We start from the raw sequence: 16,558 nt of genomic DNA on the forward strand, positions 1-16,558 counted from the left end.
ATATAGACTACAAATCAGGATACAAAAAATAAGTAATACAATATTTCTTAGCGAGAAATGTTAGCATCATTCATTCTGTCACGCTTTACATTTAATATTTGACACGTGAGCTCTATTGACATAATATATTATTATTTAAATAAAAAATGAGATAGTTAGATCCACGTGTCAAACAGTGAATGCAAGAGTGACAGAAAAAGTAATGTTAATATTTCTCTTTTCTTGTTGTAAAATCTTCATAATTAAAATACAATATTTCCTAATATAAACCTGAATCCGTCATTTTCAACATTTTTTAACATCCATACTAAAATAAAATAAAAAACAGAACAATATTCCAACAACTTAGCATATATAGGTGACTACAACCAGTTAAATTTTAACCAGCACACAAACCATAACAAATAAGCCAAGAAACACAACCAAGAGATTGAACAAAACAAGCATTTTTCCTGCAGCAACATTTGCTTCCAAAGCCACGATCCGTTCAATAATCCTTGGGTTTGATGTAGGAGCACGAGCACCAATATCAGGAATTGGAGCTGCATCATTCTTAAAATTCAAACAAATTTCTTGTTTTGAAGAGGAACCACCAACAATAGAGCACGCTGGATCATCTCGTTCCCACATTGCAAGAAAATTGCAACCATCCCCCTTTTTTGGGCAGCAATAGATAAGTTTGTTTGGATTTTCTTTTGATTCAGATATCTTCAGATCTGCCGTCTTCCCGCACTTACATTTTCGATTCAAAAAAGTTATTTCTTCATTGCAGGATTTGTTGGTTTGAGATGGATTCTAAAACATAGAAATAGATTTTTTTTTTCATTAAAAAATCATCTTTAGCAAAGAAATGTGGGATGCATATACTAAAACGAACATTCAAGAAAATAAAATCATCAACTTCAACATAAAAAATAAAGGTCGTACTCACTTTTAGTCCACGAATTGTAGGTAAAAATTTTATTTTGATCCCTGATTTTTAAACCATCCTAACCAAAATGTCTAAAAATTCATACCTCTTGTCGATCCAACAGTTAAAATCTAGATGGAAAATTGTGAGACTTCCTTTTAAACAGGTGTGCCCTAAGATGTAAAATTATAAAATGAACTCCAACTAAACCAAAAATGATCGTGACAGGCTTTTTCCTCAAGATTTTAAAAATTGGATGACCATGATGAATAATTTGTGACAAACTTGATAGATTGGGGACTCGTTTTATGACATTTCAAAATGGAAACTAAAACGGGATTCAACCTCTAGTTTAGGAACTAAAATGAAGTAACCCAAAAACAAAAACCACATAAACGGGAGTAAAATTTAGATTTCCTGATTTTTTTTCCTTCAATATAAAACCAAAAAAATTAACCTCTACCTACCGTCTTGATTGGACAGCTTTTGTCTTCTTTGTTGTCAAAGGATTGAACTGCAGAACATGATGAGCTAGTCTGTATTTTTCTTTGTAGTGCCGCTGCTAAAGGACCCTTTAGGGCTATGGAATTGCAATTGAAATTTTAAATGTTAGGAACTAGTTTAATAAAACAAAAGGACTAAAATGGATGTTTGACAATTAGTTTACAGTATCTGCTTTCTAGTGTTCGGAAACAGGTTCACAACGACAATATGACCATTTCCAAAAATTTAACTATCGGAATCAATGCCTGGAATATTTCTAACATGAAAATGAAAATACATGTAAGGTTTATACCATTTTTGAAAAGTCATGGTAAAACATGATATTTCTAAAAGACATGTCTCGTTCATTTAACTTATTTGAGTTTTTAATTTAAATTTTGTTACCTTTTTCTGTTACATTTTCTGTTACAATTAAAAGCTCTTATATAAAATTATATCTCAACTTTAAAAGAAAACTCGAATCGGTAAACTGAACAGGACATAGAAATTCAACATTAGTTTAGATCATATGAAAATAGAAAGGGCTGACATTGAAGCATATAGTGTTAATGAATTTTATAATAGAGGAGAGGATGTTTAAGGTAGATAGACACAAAATATGTCATCACTAAGATCATGTAGATATTCCTTTGACGTCAAAAAGCTCTTTGGTTATTTTGCCAATGCCATGGTGGGCAATAAACTGCCCTAAAAGTAAAAGTTGAAGCCTCACCGAATTTCTGAATATAAGCCTTTATATAGACAGGACGGAGTTGCTCGATCGCTTGCGCATCTAAATAGGAGTCGCAGGAGATGCACCGAAATGATAAATCTCTGTTTTTTAAACAACCCCACAAGGCAATGAGACAAATAAATTCAAACCTAAAAACAGAGAGAGAGAGAGAGAGCTTCTCAAGAAATGGGCAATTAGATATTGGTACCTGTAGACAAATTCAAAGCAGTGGTCTGTCTTGCCACGATGTTCTTGATTGTGCTTGTTAACAAGCCGGCTACAGAAAACCCCCTTGCAGCATAAACACAGCACATTGTCATCTGGGTCCTGACAACTTTTTTTTTTTTTTTTAAATTGGTTCAGAAAAAAAGAAGAGATAAACAGATGATTCATATACGATAGTAGCAAAAAAAATTTTATAAGAATCCCTTACACTTGGCAAGGAGTATGTGGTTTGGGAATGTGAGCGAGATCAGACGAAAGGGACGCCAAGTGATCGCAGGAGGTTCGAAGCTCACCCCGACTTGATTTCTTTATGTGGAGGTAAGACACCCAACCTGATATTGCTTCATATATCAATTCCTCTATGTAGGTATTTTCCTGATGAATATGATCAATAAAAGCTTATTAGAGATTAAGAAAAGAAATTATTTATATATATATATATGAGTTTTCAATGGTTATAGCTTATAACCGGAGGGACACAGGAATCGCCGGTACAGTTAGCCATGGAGAAAGTTTAGCTTCCTGACTTCAAAAACTATCTGTATCTCAGAATTGGGAAGCGGTGTTGAAATGAATTAAAAGTTTCCCGTCTATGTATTCATACACAAAAGATTCGTCGCACTTCCTTACTCCCTTAGAAAAAGAAATTCAAAAAGATTCCTGGTGTTGTGAAAGCTTCCATGTTGTTGTTGTAACCCCACTAGTTAAAAGACGTTTAGTGAGTGCATTAAATCTTTAGCGATAAAAAGCTCCCAAGTTGTCATAAGATTAAGAAAAGGAAAATTCCATCACGAGGAACCTTGGAAACATCTTGGGATTGAGCCTATCTATAGCCGTTGGATCAACATTTTAGTTGAGCTCAGCCGTCAACAGTGTGAACAAGTAGGCCCTCGATTGACTGGGCAGAGGGGTAAAGATGTGAAATCCCAAAATTAATCCTTATCTAGTCTTAATCATAATGGGAAATTCTTAGGCTTAAAAAAAATTAATTATTAATATTTTTTTATTTTTTAATCATCAAATCAAAAACTAACTGTTTTATATTTATTTTTTAATTTAATATGATTTTGATCAGAAATAATTATCAAGAATTGACCCTACCAATTTATCAGAGAAGGTCTCAACATTAATATTAATAAAAGAGCCGTATGGTCTTCACCATTCACTTCGGGTAGTCCAATCCGTTCCATGGCTTCCTTTTTTTTCCCCCTACTTTTTTTTTTGCTCTATTTCTCTACCATAGTCACTTAACCTTAAAACCCTTTGAAATTTTATTTCTTTTAACTCCACTTGTTTAGCGCTTCACCTTTTTGTGCCCTTTTTTAACTGTATATTTGTCTAGAGGTTGTCTCTTATAAATGGCACTTTACTTTTCATTATTTATTATCTTTCACTTTTTTAAAAAAGAATTTTGAACTATGCTTGTTTAGCAATTTAGTCCTTAAACCAAAGGTATAATTTTGATGAGATTAAAAACCGATAGTATATTTCTAAATAAAAATAAAATATAGGATGTAAAAAGATAAATAACTCATTCAAATAATAGAGGAACAAACCTAGGACTATACACATAATCAGCAACAAAAGAAGAAAGAAGGGACCGACCTTCTCCGGTAAGCGCCGGTCTACCGGTAGTCCCAGTTTTTGACCGTTAGATTTAGTCAAAATCACATTAAATTTAAAAAGTATGTATAACAGACAGATTTTGATGCGTATCTGACTGCTGAAAAGTCGATGACTACCAGTAGAATATCATGTGTACTCACAGTTATTTTGCGAAGATAGTTCCTACTTGCTGAGCGAAAGCTCAATCAGATATGTTCATGCTGTAGGTAAGAAACCTATCAGCAATCCTTGAAGGGCAATGGCGAGTGGCGGACGAATGGTGGAGATGGGAATGGATACCGCTAACACTCAAATCTTCCGCAGTAAGTTTAAGTAAAATCATGTATATGTCTATATGATTCAAAGGTTTCAAGCACGTATGTTTAAAAAGTATATGTATATATGTATGTTAAGGAAACCGAGGTTGTAGCTAACAACCCTAGTTTTGAGTACTTAAGTTTTAGAACATTGCAACAGTGCATGCAACAAATAAATGAATTTTAAACATGACGATTTAAATGATGGATTTTAAAAGGACTTTAAGATGTACTTGAATTTAAGATTTCTCACAAAATCAATTTAAAAGTCAAATTAAATGGCCCGATTGAATTGACTAGTTTTAGAAAGGCTTTTAAAAAGTATTTGAAACAAGAGTTGAAACGCTGCTCTGTTTGAAAGATATTTCTAGAAGGTTTTATCTTAACTGAAATTAAGAAAAGCTTAAAGAAATTTAGGGATTCATTCTCTTGAAATTATTGTTACGAATTATGAAATTATTCCTTCTTATATTTAAAAAAAAATGTTTCACAAATTTGAAGAAACCCGAGTAAGTACAAGTTAAAAAAATTAAGCTACGGTGGCGGCCACCTAGGAGGGTCGTCATATTGTCCATATCCCTGTTAGCCTTGCTCTGAAGTGTTTTGGACTATGGAAATGTTTTTAAGACAAAACATGTTTTATAAAGAAGAGTAGTTTGAGGAAATAACATGATTTATGGTACTGAATCCATAATGAACTGAATTAAGGTTTAACATATATATTTTTAAAATAAGACGTTTTAAGAAATGGTAACAATGCTGATGGCCTAGTGATTGGGATATAGAGATCATATCATTAAGGGCATGACCTGAAACCCGCACGGGCCACTACGGTGGTGTTATGGCCTTGCAATTACTGTAAGTAATTTATTATAGTTTATAAATTACTTGTTGATGCGTGAAACTGAAAATTTAAGTTTATTTTCCTTTCAAAAAAATGATGTTTGGTTCTAAATGATATGTTTTGACCGTGCACGTTATTTTTAATTTATAAAGTTTTTCTAAAATTATATCATACTGAGCCTTTCGTTCACTTTTTCCTCTATTTTCAATGTATTAAACCCTTCCAACGTTAGCGGTTTAGATTTACAGCATGGCAAGTGAATGCTAATGGATTGAATGCGCGAGATTCGAAGTGGTTAGTTTGTTTTGAATTAACAGTTTTTAATTCTAAGATATACTGTATTTCTGTATATAAACTGTATTGGTCAATATTGTTCCAGAGTTGTACTATTTTCTTTAGATTTTATGGACTATTTTAGTATTATTTGCAAAAGAAAGACTTATTGTTGGTTTTAGTATTATTATTGTTGGTTCGTGAGTTCAGGTACAGTGCTCCTGTCGTCAGGCGAGGAGGGGGTGGTGTTTAGTTGCAGAGGTCGCCAGCGGTTTTGTTTGACGATATTGGAGGGGTGGCAGGTGAAATCTTGTTCACATGGGGTGAATGAGTCTTTTTTAAAAAAATTTAAAAAAATAAAAAGCTAAAAAACTATAGTGTACCTCTAAAAAAAGGAAAAAAAAGCAAATAAGGTGCATACCGGTATATTCTATCAATAATAGACCCTCATCTCTAACCAATAGAATATCATGTTAAAGCGTACATTTTACTTGTTCCATCGGTGGAGCTAAATATGGGGTCTCACCATAAAGGTTTTGGAGAATTATATTTGGATAATTTTTTGTTATTCTTTTAAAATTATTGACTGAGTCACGTACTATAAACATAGAGAATAACATTAAAGGTTTAATTTCGCGTTAAAACACGTGACTTTCTTAGAAATAATAGATCCACTAATTGGAGAAGGAAAAGAAGTATTTAAAAAAAATTAAATAGGGGTTTACTTGAACGGACAATTTTAATAAAAAAAAAAGTAAGAAAAAATAATTTTAAAGAAGAATATTGTCAAAAAAATTGAATTAACAAAGAGTATAAGGGGAAAAAAAAAAGATAATACACAAAAGAAAAGTAGAAAAACTAAACAAAAAAGTTTTAAGAAAAAATAAAAAAAGAGAACATTTGGAGAAAGAGAAGAAGAAGAAGAAAGAGCTAAACTTATATAGGGTATTTTGAGGGAAACAAACTTAATTAGAAACATATTTAAAAGGATTAAAGGAAAGTATTGTAAAAAAAGATATTGAAAAAAAAAAGAATACTAAAAAAGGAACAAAAAATAAACAATAGGTAATAGAAAAGGAAAAAAAATCTAATAGCCATTTAAACAAAATTTATAATGGAAAAATAAGCTTATTGTGTGTGTATATATATATATATATACATATTCTTATCTCTTATAAGTCTTTTCATAGCTATAGCTAATTAATAATGTCAAATTTCATGAGACAAAAATTACAAATTTATTTTACTATTCACATAAATATTACTATTTACATTCTTTTACTTGTTACTCCCATGACATTCTTAAAAAAAATAAAAAATAAAAATAAAAATAAAAAAAAAACATCATAAAATAAACCAGTTGTAAGGTTTTCTTCTGTTTTGCTTTATTTGGTTTTTTTATTTTATTTTATTTTATGTTTTGGAAATCAATTGTAAGAAATTATACAAAAAAACCTCAACCTGTTCTTTTCCCGGCATTTCCAAAATCTAATATCCACATAATCATTTTGTTTATGTATTATATTGTTACTAATCAGCACGTGCTACGCTTATGACTGGTTAAAAGAAAAACAAAAAAAGAAATACTTTTTTCTGTTGCTTTTATTTTTATTTGTTTTGCATAACAGGCACTTTGTTCTTATCATCACTCGTACGAAAATTATAGATTTGTCAAATTTTTTTTCCTTCCCTTCATGTTGATCTTTGGTTTGAGAAATTTGCAGCAGAAAATAATAGGAAAAAAAAAAGGATTTGTCGAATCTTTCACCAAAAGTCGTAAAAGTTGTTGATCATCTTGTAATAACATGAGAGAGGATCCTTTTATGTTAACAGGACACTTTTTTCTTGCACCGTATCGGGAAATACGATAATTTATGAAATTTTATGTTAAAATTTATAAATTTAAATGATAAAATAGTAAATTTGAATAATAATTTATAAAATTTTAAATTTTATAATGAATCGTTTGAGTTTTCAAATTTTAACGTAAATTATTATAAAATTTAAATTTCACAAGTTATCGTAATTTTTATAATTTTATTATTTAAATTTATAAATTTTAATGTAAACTTTTATAATAATTACCCTATCTCCTAAAACGGTGCCGAGAATCTTTCGCTGCCAGCATGCAAGAATCCGAAAGATGAGATATATCAAAATACACCGCACGTTATTTTGTCCATTTTCAGGTCTGCATTCATAGAAACAATAAAATATATTCGTTGACATTTTACGTGTGAAAGCTAATCATTGACTTTTCTACATCCATGATCGTTGTCAAACCATCTATCTAGCTAAACCTTCGACCTTAAAGAAGCATTAAATACCAAATAAGTTAGTTGCTGCAATATCTCTATATATAGAGCGCTAAGCCAACCCAGTAAACCCACACACTTCTCCATATCCAAATCCGCATTCCTCTTCATTGAAGAAGCAAACGATGGTGAGAGTCATTAGCTATAGATATGCTTTTTGCTGTGACACACAGAAACACATATACACTTACGATATAGATGAATAAAAAAAAACACCAGTTTTTTCATGTATTCTTTAAGTTTTTTATGAAAAAGAAAAGCATAAGAAGAGTTAGAAATAATGCTCCTTTAACGTACAGTCATGATTGATTTTCCAACCTTGAGCGAAGTTAGTTTGATCTTCTTTTTCTTAAAAAAAAAAAAAAAAAAAAAAAAAAAAAAAAAAAAAAACTGAAATTAGTTTCAGTTTAGCAGATTCCATATTATATATACAGTGTGTATTTGTTGTGTGTATAGAAAGGTCGACGAAGTATTTAAAGCTTATTGGTAATATAATACAACGAAAGCTTGTAAATATATATACACATATATGTGTGTGTGTATTTGAATATTTAACTGTCCCTTCAAAAATATTTTGCAGTCTGCTACAACAATTGGACCATTTGGAGGGCCTGATGGCAAACCTTGGGATGATGGGTCCGGACATACTGGAGTTCGAGGTATCAAACTTACATACAAGGGAGCAGTCGGGTCTTTTCGTGCTGTGTACGACTTGAACGGCAATCCTGATCTAGGGCCCGGACATCCAAGTGGTGACTTCAGTTACCGTCCAGGAGATGTTAGTTTGTTATTTATTTATTTATTTATTTATTAGATAAATTATGTGAAAGCCCCATATATCTAAAAAATAACAATAAAGAATGGCTACATCTTTCTCTGTATGTGTATATAAAATTTTCTTTTTTATTAATCTTTGAAATCCAGGCTTACTTTAACTTCCGAGAGGGGGAGAGGATTACTGGAGTAAGTGGGCACGTTGGTGTTGTGCCTTATGACCCTACAACGACTCCTGTAGTACGGTCGATCAAATTTACGACCAACGAGAATATCTATGGACCATATGGAGTTGAAGAAGGCACACCTTTCAATGCCCAAATCCCAGATGGTGCCTTTATTTCTGGATTTGAAGGAAGAAGCAACGGTTATTACCTGAATTCGATTGGATTTCACCAAAGAACACCTTAATATATGTGTGTGTGTGTATATGTATCACCAGTGTATTATTAGTAAATAAAAACAAGACATCTTTAAGATGTCTTGGCTTTCTGTGTGATTATATAAATAAATAAACTCAAATCATGAATAAGTGTGTGGTAATAATTGTTGGTGTTACTGACTTTTATTACCATGATATATACCTAGGAATGATTTGATGAGTATGTTTAAAAAATAAGCTCTCTATAAAGAGCAGGCTCTCTATGTAGAGCTTCTTCTCGTCTGTGTAATATATGATGTATTATTGTGATGTTTGAACTAAGCTCTATATATAGAGCTGATTAAATAAAATTCAGTGAGATATTAAATATTTTGTTGTCTTGGTCTTTTTTTCCCACTATTTTTTTAGTTAAATTTATTCATTATATCTTTAATTAGATACGGCCTTTAGTAATTATAAATACTTGTTTATATCTTAAATCCTCAAATTTTTCAATATGGGAAAAAAAAAAGGTTATGATTATCTCTTGATTATCTTGTCCATCTCAACTTATTCAGATTTTCCAAGATATAGCCTTGGAAGATATCCAAATTGGAATCAGTAGAGCACAACTTGGATACCACTTTAATTACTTGGAAATTAATACAATTATGATCTCAAAAATGGAATTACATGAAAATTACAAATTAACATGTTGCATTTGAAAATTGATTTTTCAATCATGAAGATATATGAATCCTGTGTTGGAACTAATAATATATCTGAATGTCACCTAGGATATGGCAAGTTGGTTATTAATCATTACCAAGGGCAGACTTCCATAACTACAAATTCTGAAAAACCTGTAATTTGGTATTAAACATCCAAACTATACAAAACAACCTATAATTTGGTGTTAAACATCCAACTCATGCATACCATCTCAGCATTTATTTTCGGGGAAATTTTATTAACATCCCATATTTTTATTAAGGCACTTCATTTGAAAAATATAATCTCTTTATTACAATTATATCCTTGCACACCCCCAAAATGGTTTGACATCGTCTCCACACCCCATAAGCTTTTTTCATTTCTTTTTTTTTTTTTTTTTGGCGTAAAATCATTAACGACAACCAATTATGATGAATTCAATCCACAAATATTGGATGCTTTTTCATATCATTGACATCATAAATATTTTCGTTCCAAAAATAAAATAGGAAACTTATAGAACACATGAACCATCTTTCTTAATGCCTCTTTCTTTCCGTCCTCTTTTTCTTATTTTTTTAATCCTTTATTATAGGTTAAGATAGAATTTTTTTTGATTGATGTATATATATAGAAAACTAATCATACAGATAAAAAAGTTTCAAACAACAAAAATTAATATATAAAGCTTAAATTTCATTTTTTTTCTCTTGTTGCTTCTCCTTTCTTTTCAAGTCTTCTCAATATTTCTGTTGCATACGAATTTCGACAGGATGATACGATATTATCTTCAAAACAACAAGAAAAATAGATGTAGAGTTATTCAGGTGTGATTATATGCAGGGGCGGAGCTATATTAGTCCTAGTTGGGGCAGCTGCCCCCACTGGACCCAAACACTCCTCTTACAATTTGACCCCAGGGTTACAATTTTTTAACACATTTTTCTCCTTGTTTGCCCCCACTCAAATTTTTTTATTGTCGTTTCTCCATAGTTTTTTAAAGAAAATTTCAATTGGACATTGATTTTTGGTTTTTAAGTATATTCTTATTTCAAATTTAAGTCTAAAATTAACCATGCTACCATAAAAATTTACAAGTTTTAAGACTTTAAACGTTGAAAATTCAATTTAACTCTATTGATTCTAAAAAAATGTTTAACTCTAGCTTAATTCATTTAGAATCAAAGGAAAAAAAATAGATAAGTTAAGGTTAAAAATTACATCATTATAAATTTAGATTAAAATTTTAGTTCAATCATGCTTCCACTGAACAAAATTCTCGACTCCGCCACTGATTATATGACAGCGAGAGTGAAGGAAAACAGAAGAAGACACGGAAAATTAGAAAATAGGGGAAGTGGGTGGATGAATATGCTCTTTTGTTTTTTTTTTTTTTTTAAGTTGTCTTTTTTAATCATTTTCTTAGTCATGGAGTGCTTTGTACAATTAAGGGATGCCAATATAATTTCTCTTATTTTTGTTATATGCGTGTTGAAACAAAAAAATAAAGTGAATAAAAAATAGTAATATATATATATATATATGGTCACGTGGGAAGTTGGATAAATTCCGGAGGAAGTGGATGCATGGGCAAAGATAAAAATGTGTTAGTGGGAAGTCTGGTGAAAAGCAACGTGGGCCGTAAAAAGGAACCAATCAGAATGAAAGTGGAGGATAAAAAATTTAAAAAAAAAAAAAAAGAAAGAAAAAAAAAGGGACGGTTCTCTTTCTTCAAGTGCCTATATATAGGCAATGAAAGAAACAAAAGGAAATTCCCACGTAACAAACGTTGTGTAGAGAAAGGGCTGTACATAAAACCCGCAAATCCGAGGTTCCAGGCCGGCACGAGCCAAAATGAGCCCAAAATCTCAGTTTTGAAATTTTAATTTTCTTTTTCGGCTTTATAAGGGCCAAGTCTGAAAGTTACGGGCTTTATAAGGGCCAAGTCTGAAAGTTACGGGCCAAGGTGCAGGCTCAAGTATGAAAAAAGGAGAAAAGGAAAATTAGATTTGAGATTAATTAAAATTACTAAGTCAATAGTTCCGTAAGTTAATAAATAAACTAAATTATTATTTTTATCCATAATTTATTTGGTTATGAACCATAACTTAATAAGTTTGTCCATAACTTATCTGATTATGAACCATAACTTGACATTCAAATTAATAACTTATAAAATATTCTTAAAGAAAAACCCTAAATGTTAGTTGCTCTGTTTTGAAATTCAAAATCTAGACGCAGTCACAATTTTGAAATTCAAATTAAATTCCACATTGAAATTACCAAAACTTAAATCTCAAGTTAAAATTCTAAAATCATTTTAATTTCTCATACAGTCATATATTGAGGAATTATTCAAATTCAAATTTGAAATTACAACAAATTCTAAACTAAATTCAACATAGGAATTATCCAAATTCAAATCTTAAATCAAATTTCAAAAAGGCCTTTTAATTCCTCACATGGTCATATACCGAGGAATTATCTAAATTTCAAATTTCAAGTCAAATTTTTAAAGTTCTTTTAATTTCTCAGACGGTCATACACCTTGGAATTATCCAAATACAAATTCAAAATTTAAAACTAAATTATCCAAACACAAATCTCAATTCCAAATTCAAACTACAAGTGGCTTGATCCCTCAACGAGGGTATGTAGGCAACTCGGTTCAATTCACCGAGTTCAGCCGCAATTTTAAATCAACCTAAATTTTCTAAATTTACAAAATTATTGATCTAAATCAGTTTTCAATCAACTAAACAAGTCCAATAATTAAAAATCCTTAAATTTCAATCAATTTTAACAACAATTGTTTAAATTCAAACCCTAACACGAAATTATTTAAATCTAACCAAAATTTTATATTCTCAAACCAATAATTCAAATCCAGGTATGGATTTTCATGAAATCCTTACCTCAAAGTGATTGAAACTCGTTTTTCCTTCAAATTCTCTCATTTTCATTTTTTTTTTTCTTCTGAGGCTCTCGGCCAGCCAGCAAGAGAGAGAAAAAAAGAGGGAGGGAGTAATGGCCGGAAAAGGAGAGAGAGAGAGAGAGACAGCCCACGGGAAGGGAAAGGAAAAAGGGGAAAAAGAAAAAAAGAAAAAAGAAAAAGAAAAAGAAAAAAAAAGAAAGAGAAAAGAAAAATAAGTGTCTAAATATTTAAAATAACAGTTCAGAAATGTACTTATACACATTTTTGAATAAAAATATAATTATTGAAAATATTTAAATTCTTTAAAAATATTTAAATTTACTCGTCAAAAATATTTATTAATAACTAATTAATTAATTCAGATTAAACACATTAATAAATCTTAATTATTTTAATTAATCTCATTTAATTTTTTGAGGTGTTATAATTTTAATTAACGGCGTATTATGTTATTGGAGGGAACGAAAAATAATAGGAAGAAAAAATATTTGTCGAATCTTTTGCCAAAAGTCATAAAAATTCAAACAACGATATTATCTTCAAAACAAGTTTTGTCTCTTGTTTAAAGCTTAAATCTCATTTTGTCTCTTGTTTCTTCTCCTTTCTTTTTAAGTATTCTAAATACTTCTGTTGCATACACATTTCGATAGAATGATACGCTATTATCTTCAAAACAAGAAGAAAAATGGACGTAAGGTTATTCAAGTGTGATTATACGATATTATCTTCTCCGCCCCTGCATATAATCACACCTGAATAATCCTACATTCATTTTTATTCTTGTTTTGAAGAAAATATCATATCATTTTGTATTAGGCCCAATTGGGGCTGCTATTAGGCCCAGTGGGACTTGTTTAAAATGATTTGTTTGATTGAATTAAAATTTGATGAGCAATGGGCATTGGATTAAAAGAAAGTCAGTCCTGCAAGACCCACTCTTTACTAGTGGTGGGTTTAATACTAGTGGTGCCTTTAAGCTTCTTTTTTTTCTTTTTTTCTTTTTTTTTTTCAAATTCAAAGGACAACTCCGATGTACAAAGAATTAAAGATGATATAGACTTATTGGGAAAAGAAAGTGAGTCCTGCAAGACCCACTCTTTACTAGTGGTGGGTTCAATACTAGTGGTACCTTTAAGCTTCTTTTTTTTCTTTTTTTCTTTTTTTTTTTCAAATATAAAGGACAACTCCGATGTACAAAGAATTAAAGATGATATAGACTTATTGGCTCTCTATTAATATTTGGTTCCACAATTGATATCTCATTGAGCGACTTTGATTTATTTGTATATTTAACTCGATAAATTTGGTGCAGTTAGTTTGGTTCCAATGGTAATTAGAGCTTGTTTAAAATGATTTGTTTTTAGTTCTTAAGTTGTAGCCCCTTTAAAACCGTGCATGGGTGATAAGCGTGGTCAAATCCGTTTTGTAACCAAGTCATTTATTGGAGTTATTTGTCAAGAATTTTGAATTCATAGTTGGTCACTTGATTGTCAAAAGTTTGAGTTTACGATACATTTTCCTAAATCACGATAAATTCAGGATGCAACCAGCAGCTGCCTGAGAACTACACAGTGTCATTTCCTCATTTACGAACACATGACAAATCATTTAAATTTCAACGACACCTGTGGTAGTACGAACTAAACGATGGATCGATCGTGTTTAGAATTAATCCTGTTTTTATTTTTTACATTTTTCAAAAAAGAAAAAATGAAAACGTTTTTAAAATGTCATTTGGCGTAATAAAGATAAAAAATAGAAATGAAAACGATTTTTTGGTTTAGTTGAAAATAAAAGAGAAATGAAAAATGACTTTTAGTCATTTTTCATTTTTTATTTTCGTTTTCTCCCCTTCCGTGCAGAGAGAAAGAAAGAGACATTAATAAAATTTTTTTATACTGAAAATAATCTCTTAATAAAACTACCAAATATATTTTTAAAAATAATTTCTATTTAAAATTAAAAATGTTTTAATTTTTATTTTAATATAAAAAATAAAATCATTTTAAAACGAATTTCAAACCTTTAATATTTTTATTCAAAAAAATTTCATAATTTAACTTTGATAAAAAAAATATTACGTCAAAAAAAAAAAAAAAAAAAAAAAAAAAACCACAGAACCGTGACTCTATTACGTAGGAATACATACGAAGATAGAACGGAAGAGGCGCCCAACAGAACACCGCAATCCGATGATATTGTGATGGTCTCCAAGGAGTAGGATTTCGGAAAAGAGAAAAAATCGAATTTAGAGGGAAAAAAAAAGTAAAAATGAAAAATTTTTGAAGTCGCCACCAACTCAACCAACTCGGAGTGAGTCGAGGAGTGAGGCAACTGAAATGCGCAATCCATGTCGTCCTGCCATGGGAGCAAATCCGCCAAATCCGCCATTTTTATCCAACTCCGAAGCTCCCACTCCTTCCAATCCCGACTTCATTTATCGCCGTTTACTCTGACGGAATCGAAGCTCGAGAATCGCATACCTGAGAGAAATCTTGTTTCCAATCATTAAAGATGTCAAATTCGGAGCTCTCTTGCTCCGATTCCTCTTTCTTTTCTTCAAGCTCGAGCTTCTCTGTTAATGGCGGGTTGTTTCTGGAGCCTGCGGTTTCCAATAATTCCTTTCTTCGCTGGGTCTCGCCGGCGGCGGAGCAGAGTTTTGGTAAGGGTTCTTCTGTGTCGTCGTCGTCGAATTTGTGTCGATTCAAAGCGGTCGGAGTCGGAGGAGGAAGGTTCTTGTCGGTGAGCTTGACAAGCGACGGGATTGTTCGCGAGACGAAGAGGTGTTTGGTTCAGAATGGGTACGAGGACGCTGTGGTTGAGGAGAGGAAGAAGAAGAATCAGAAAATTAGGGTTCGGAAAGGCGCTGCCGTCAACACCACCAAGCATTTATGGGCTGGCGCTATCGCCGCCATGGTTTCCAGGTCTGTTTTGGTTCTTCTTGTTGAAGAAAATCTTCAATCTTTAATGTTTGGATTACTACTTGAGTGGTAATTTCATGTTTTGTGAACAATTTGGTTTGGGATTCTGACATAAGATTTGCTAACTGATTATGAGAAACATTATTGTATACTATTTGTACTTGTCAATTAATTAATGGTTATGTGAATACCTATATATTAAGTGCTTGGTTGATAAGAGGATATTGACTATTCTTGTTCTCTCAGAACTTTTGTGGCACCACTTGAGAGATTGAAGCTGGAATACATAGTCCGTGGTGAGCAGAGGAAACTATTTGAGCTCGTCAAAACTATCGCGGTTTCGCAAGGCTTGAGAGGATTTTGGAAGGGGAACCTTCTTAACATCCTTCGCACAGCGCCGTTCAAAGCCGTCAATTTTTGCGCTTATGATACTTACAGAAAGCAATTGCTCAGATTTTCTGGGAATGAAGAGACCACTAATTTTGAGAGGTTCATTGCCGGTGCTGCGGCTGGCATTACCGCAACTGTACTTTGCTTACCACTTGACACAGTACGTGAACTTTTGGAACTTTGTAATTAGACTTTCAGTTGAGCTTAATATTCATGATAGAACCTGTATTAAATTAAACAAGCTATCATGTCTTGCTTGTTGTCTTTACTATATGCATAACTTCATGCATTTGTTCTGTGGATTATCTAGGCCACATAAAATATGCACATAACGCAAAATGCTTGACTTACTGAATCAACTGATTGACTGACATGGGAATGTTTTTCAATTTGGACTACCCGTCTGATGAGAAAAATGCATGGGCGTACTTGTCTTTGGTGGCTGTATCATTGGGTTTACATTTCCTTGTATTTCTGTAGATTTATGTTTTTTGTGGGTTTGCATTTTGCCAATTGACTCTTCAGCTTTTCAGCAGTCTAATGTCTCGGGTAAAAAAGGAAAAGGCCAGAACTAAGATTTCATTGATTTTAGCCCCCCCACCCGCCCCCATTTCCTTGTATTTCTGTAGATTTATGTTTTTTGTGGGTTTGCATTTTGCCAATTGACTCTTCAGCTTTTCAGCAGTCTAATGTCTCGGGTAAAAAAGGAAAAGGCCAGAACTAAGATTTCATTGATTTTAGCCCCCCCACCCGCCCCC

The 16,558-nt window shown here is 31.7% G+C and overlaps 3 protein-coding genes across 3 annotated transcripts in view; 2 read left to right on the plus strand and 1 right to left on the minus strand.

Annotated features, from left to right (window-relative positions):
- Positions 1–282: 282 nt before the first annotated feature.
- Positions 283–2,935, minus strand: LOC21392583. The gene is made up of 6 exons (XM_024174486.1): positions 2,821–2,935; positions 2,560–2,726; positions 2,335–2,460; positions 2,127–2,227; positions 1,378–1,490; positions 283–795 (listed from the first exon to the last, which is right to left on the minus strand). Exons 1-6 carry the CDS (start codon positions 2,854–2,856, stop codon positions 373–375), a joined length of 966 nt encoding a protein of 321 aa, XP_024030254.1. The 5' UTR covers positions 2,857–2,935; the 3' UTR covers positions 283–372.
- A 4,864-nt stretch (positions 2,936–7,799) lies between these two features.
- LOC21392584 (agglutinin alpha chain) lies at positions 7,800–8,890 on the plus strand. Its single transcript, XM_024174487.1, has 3 exons — positions 7,800–7,833; positions 8,286–8,483; positions 8,630–8,890. The coding sequence occupies exons 1-3, from the start codon at positions 7,831–7,833 to the stop codon at positions 8,888–8,890; spliced, it is 462 nt and encodes a 153-aa protein (XP_024030255.1). The 5' UTR covers positions 7,800–7,830.
- Positions 8,891–14,654: 5,764 nt separating this feature from the next.
- The window catches only part of LOC21392585 (probable mitochondrial adenine nucleotide transporter BTL3), a 7,777-nt gene continuing 5,873 nt past the window's right edge, over positions 14,655–16,558 (plus strand). The window contains exons 1-2 of the mRNA XM_010111659.2: positions 14,655–15,413; positions 15,657–15,960. Coding sequence (XP_010109961.1) covers positions 15,004–15,413; positions 15,657–15,960 — 714 coding nt within the window. The 5' untranslated portion in view covers positions 14,655–15,003. The remainder of the gene's footprint in view (positions 15,414–15,656; positions 15,961–16,558) is intronic.

This window comes from Morus notabilis, unplaced genomic scaffold (assembly GCF_000414095.1).
Source record: "Morus notabilis unplaced genomic scaffold, ASM41409v2 Scaffold1296, whole genome shotgun sequence".
In the NCBI taxonomy this organism is placed as follows: Eukaryota; Viridiplantae; Streptophyta; class Magnoliopsida; order Rosales; family Moraceae; genus Morus; species Morus notabilis.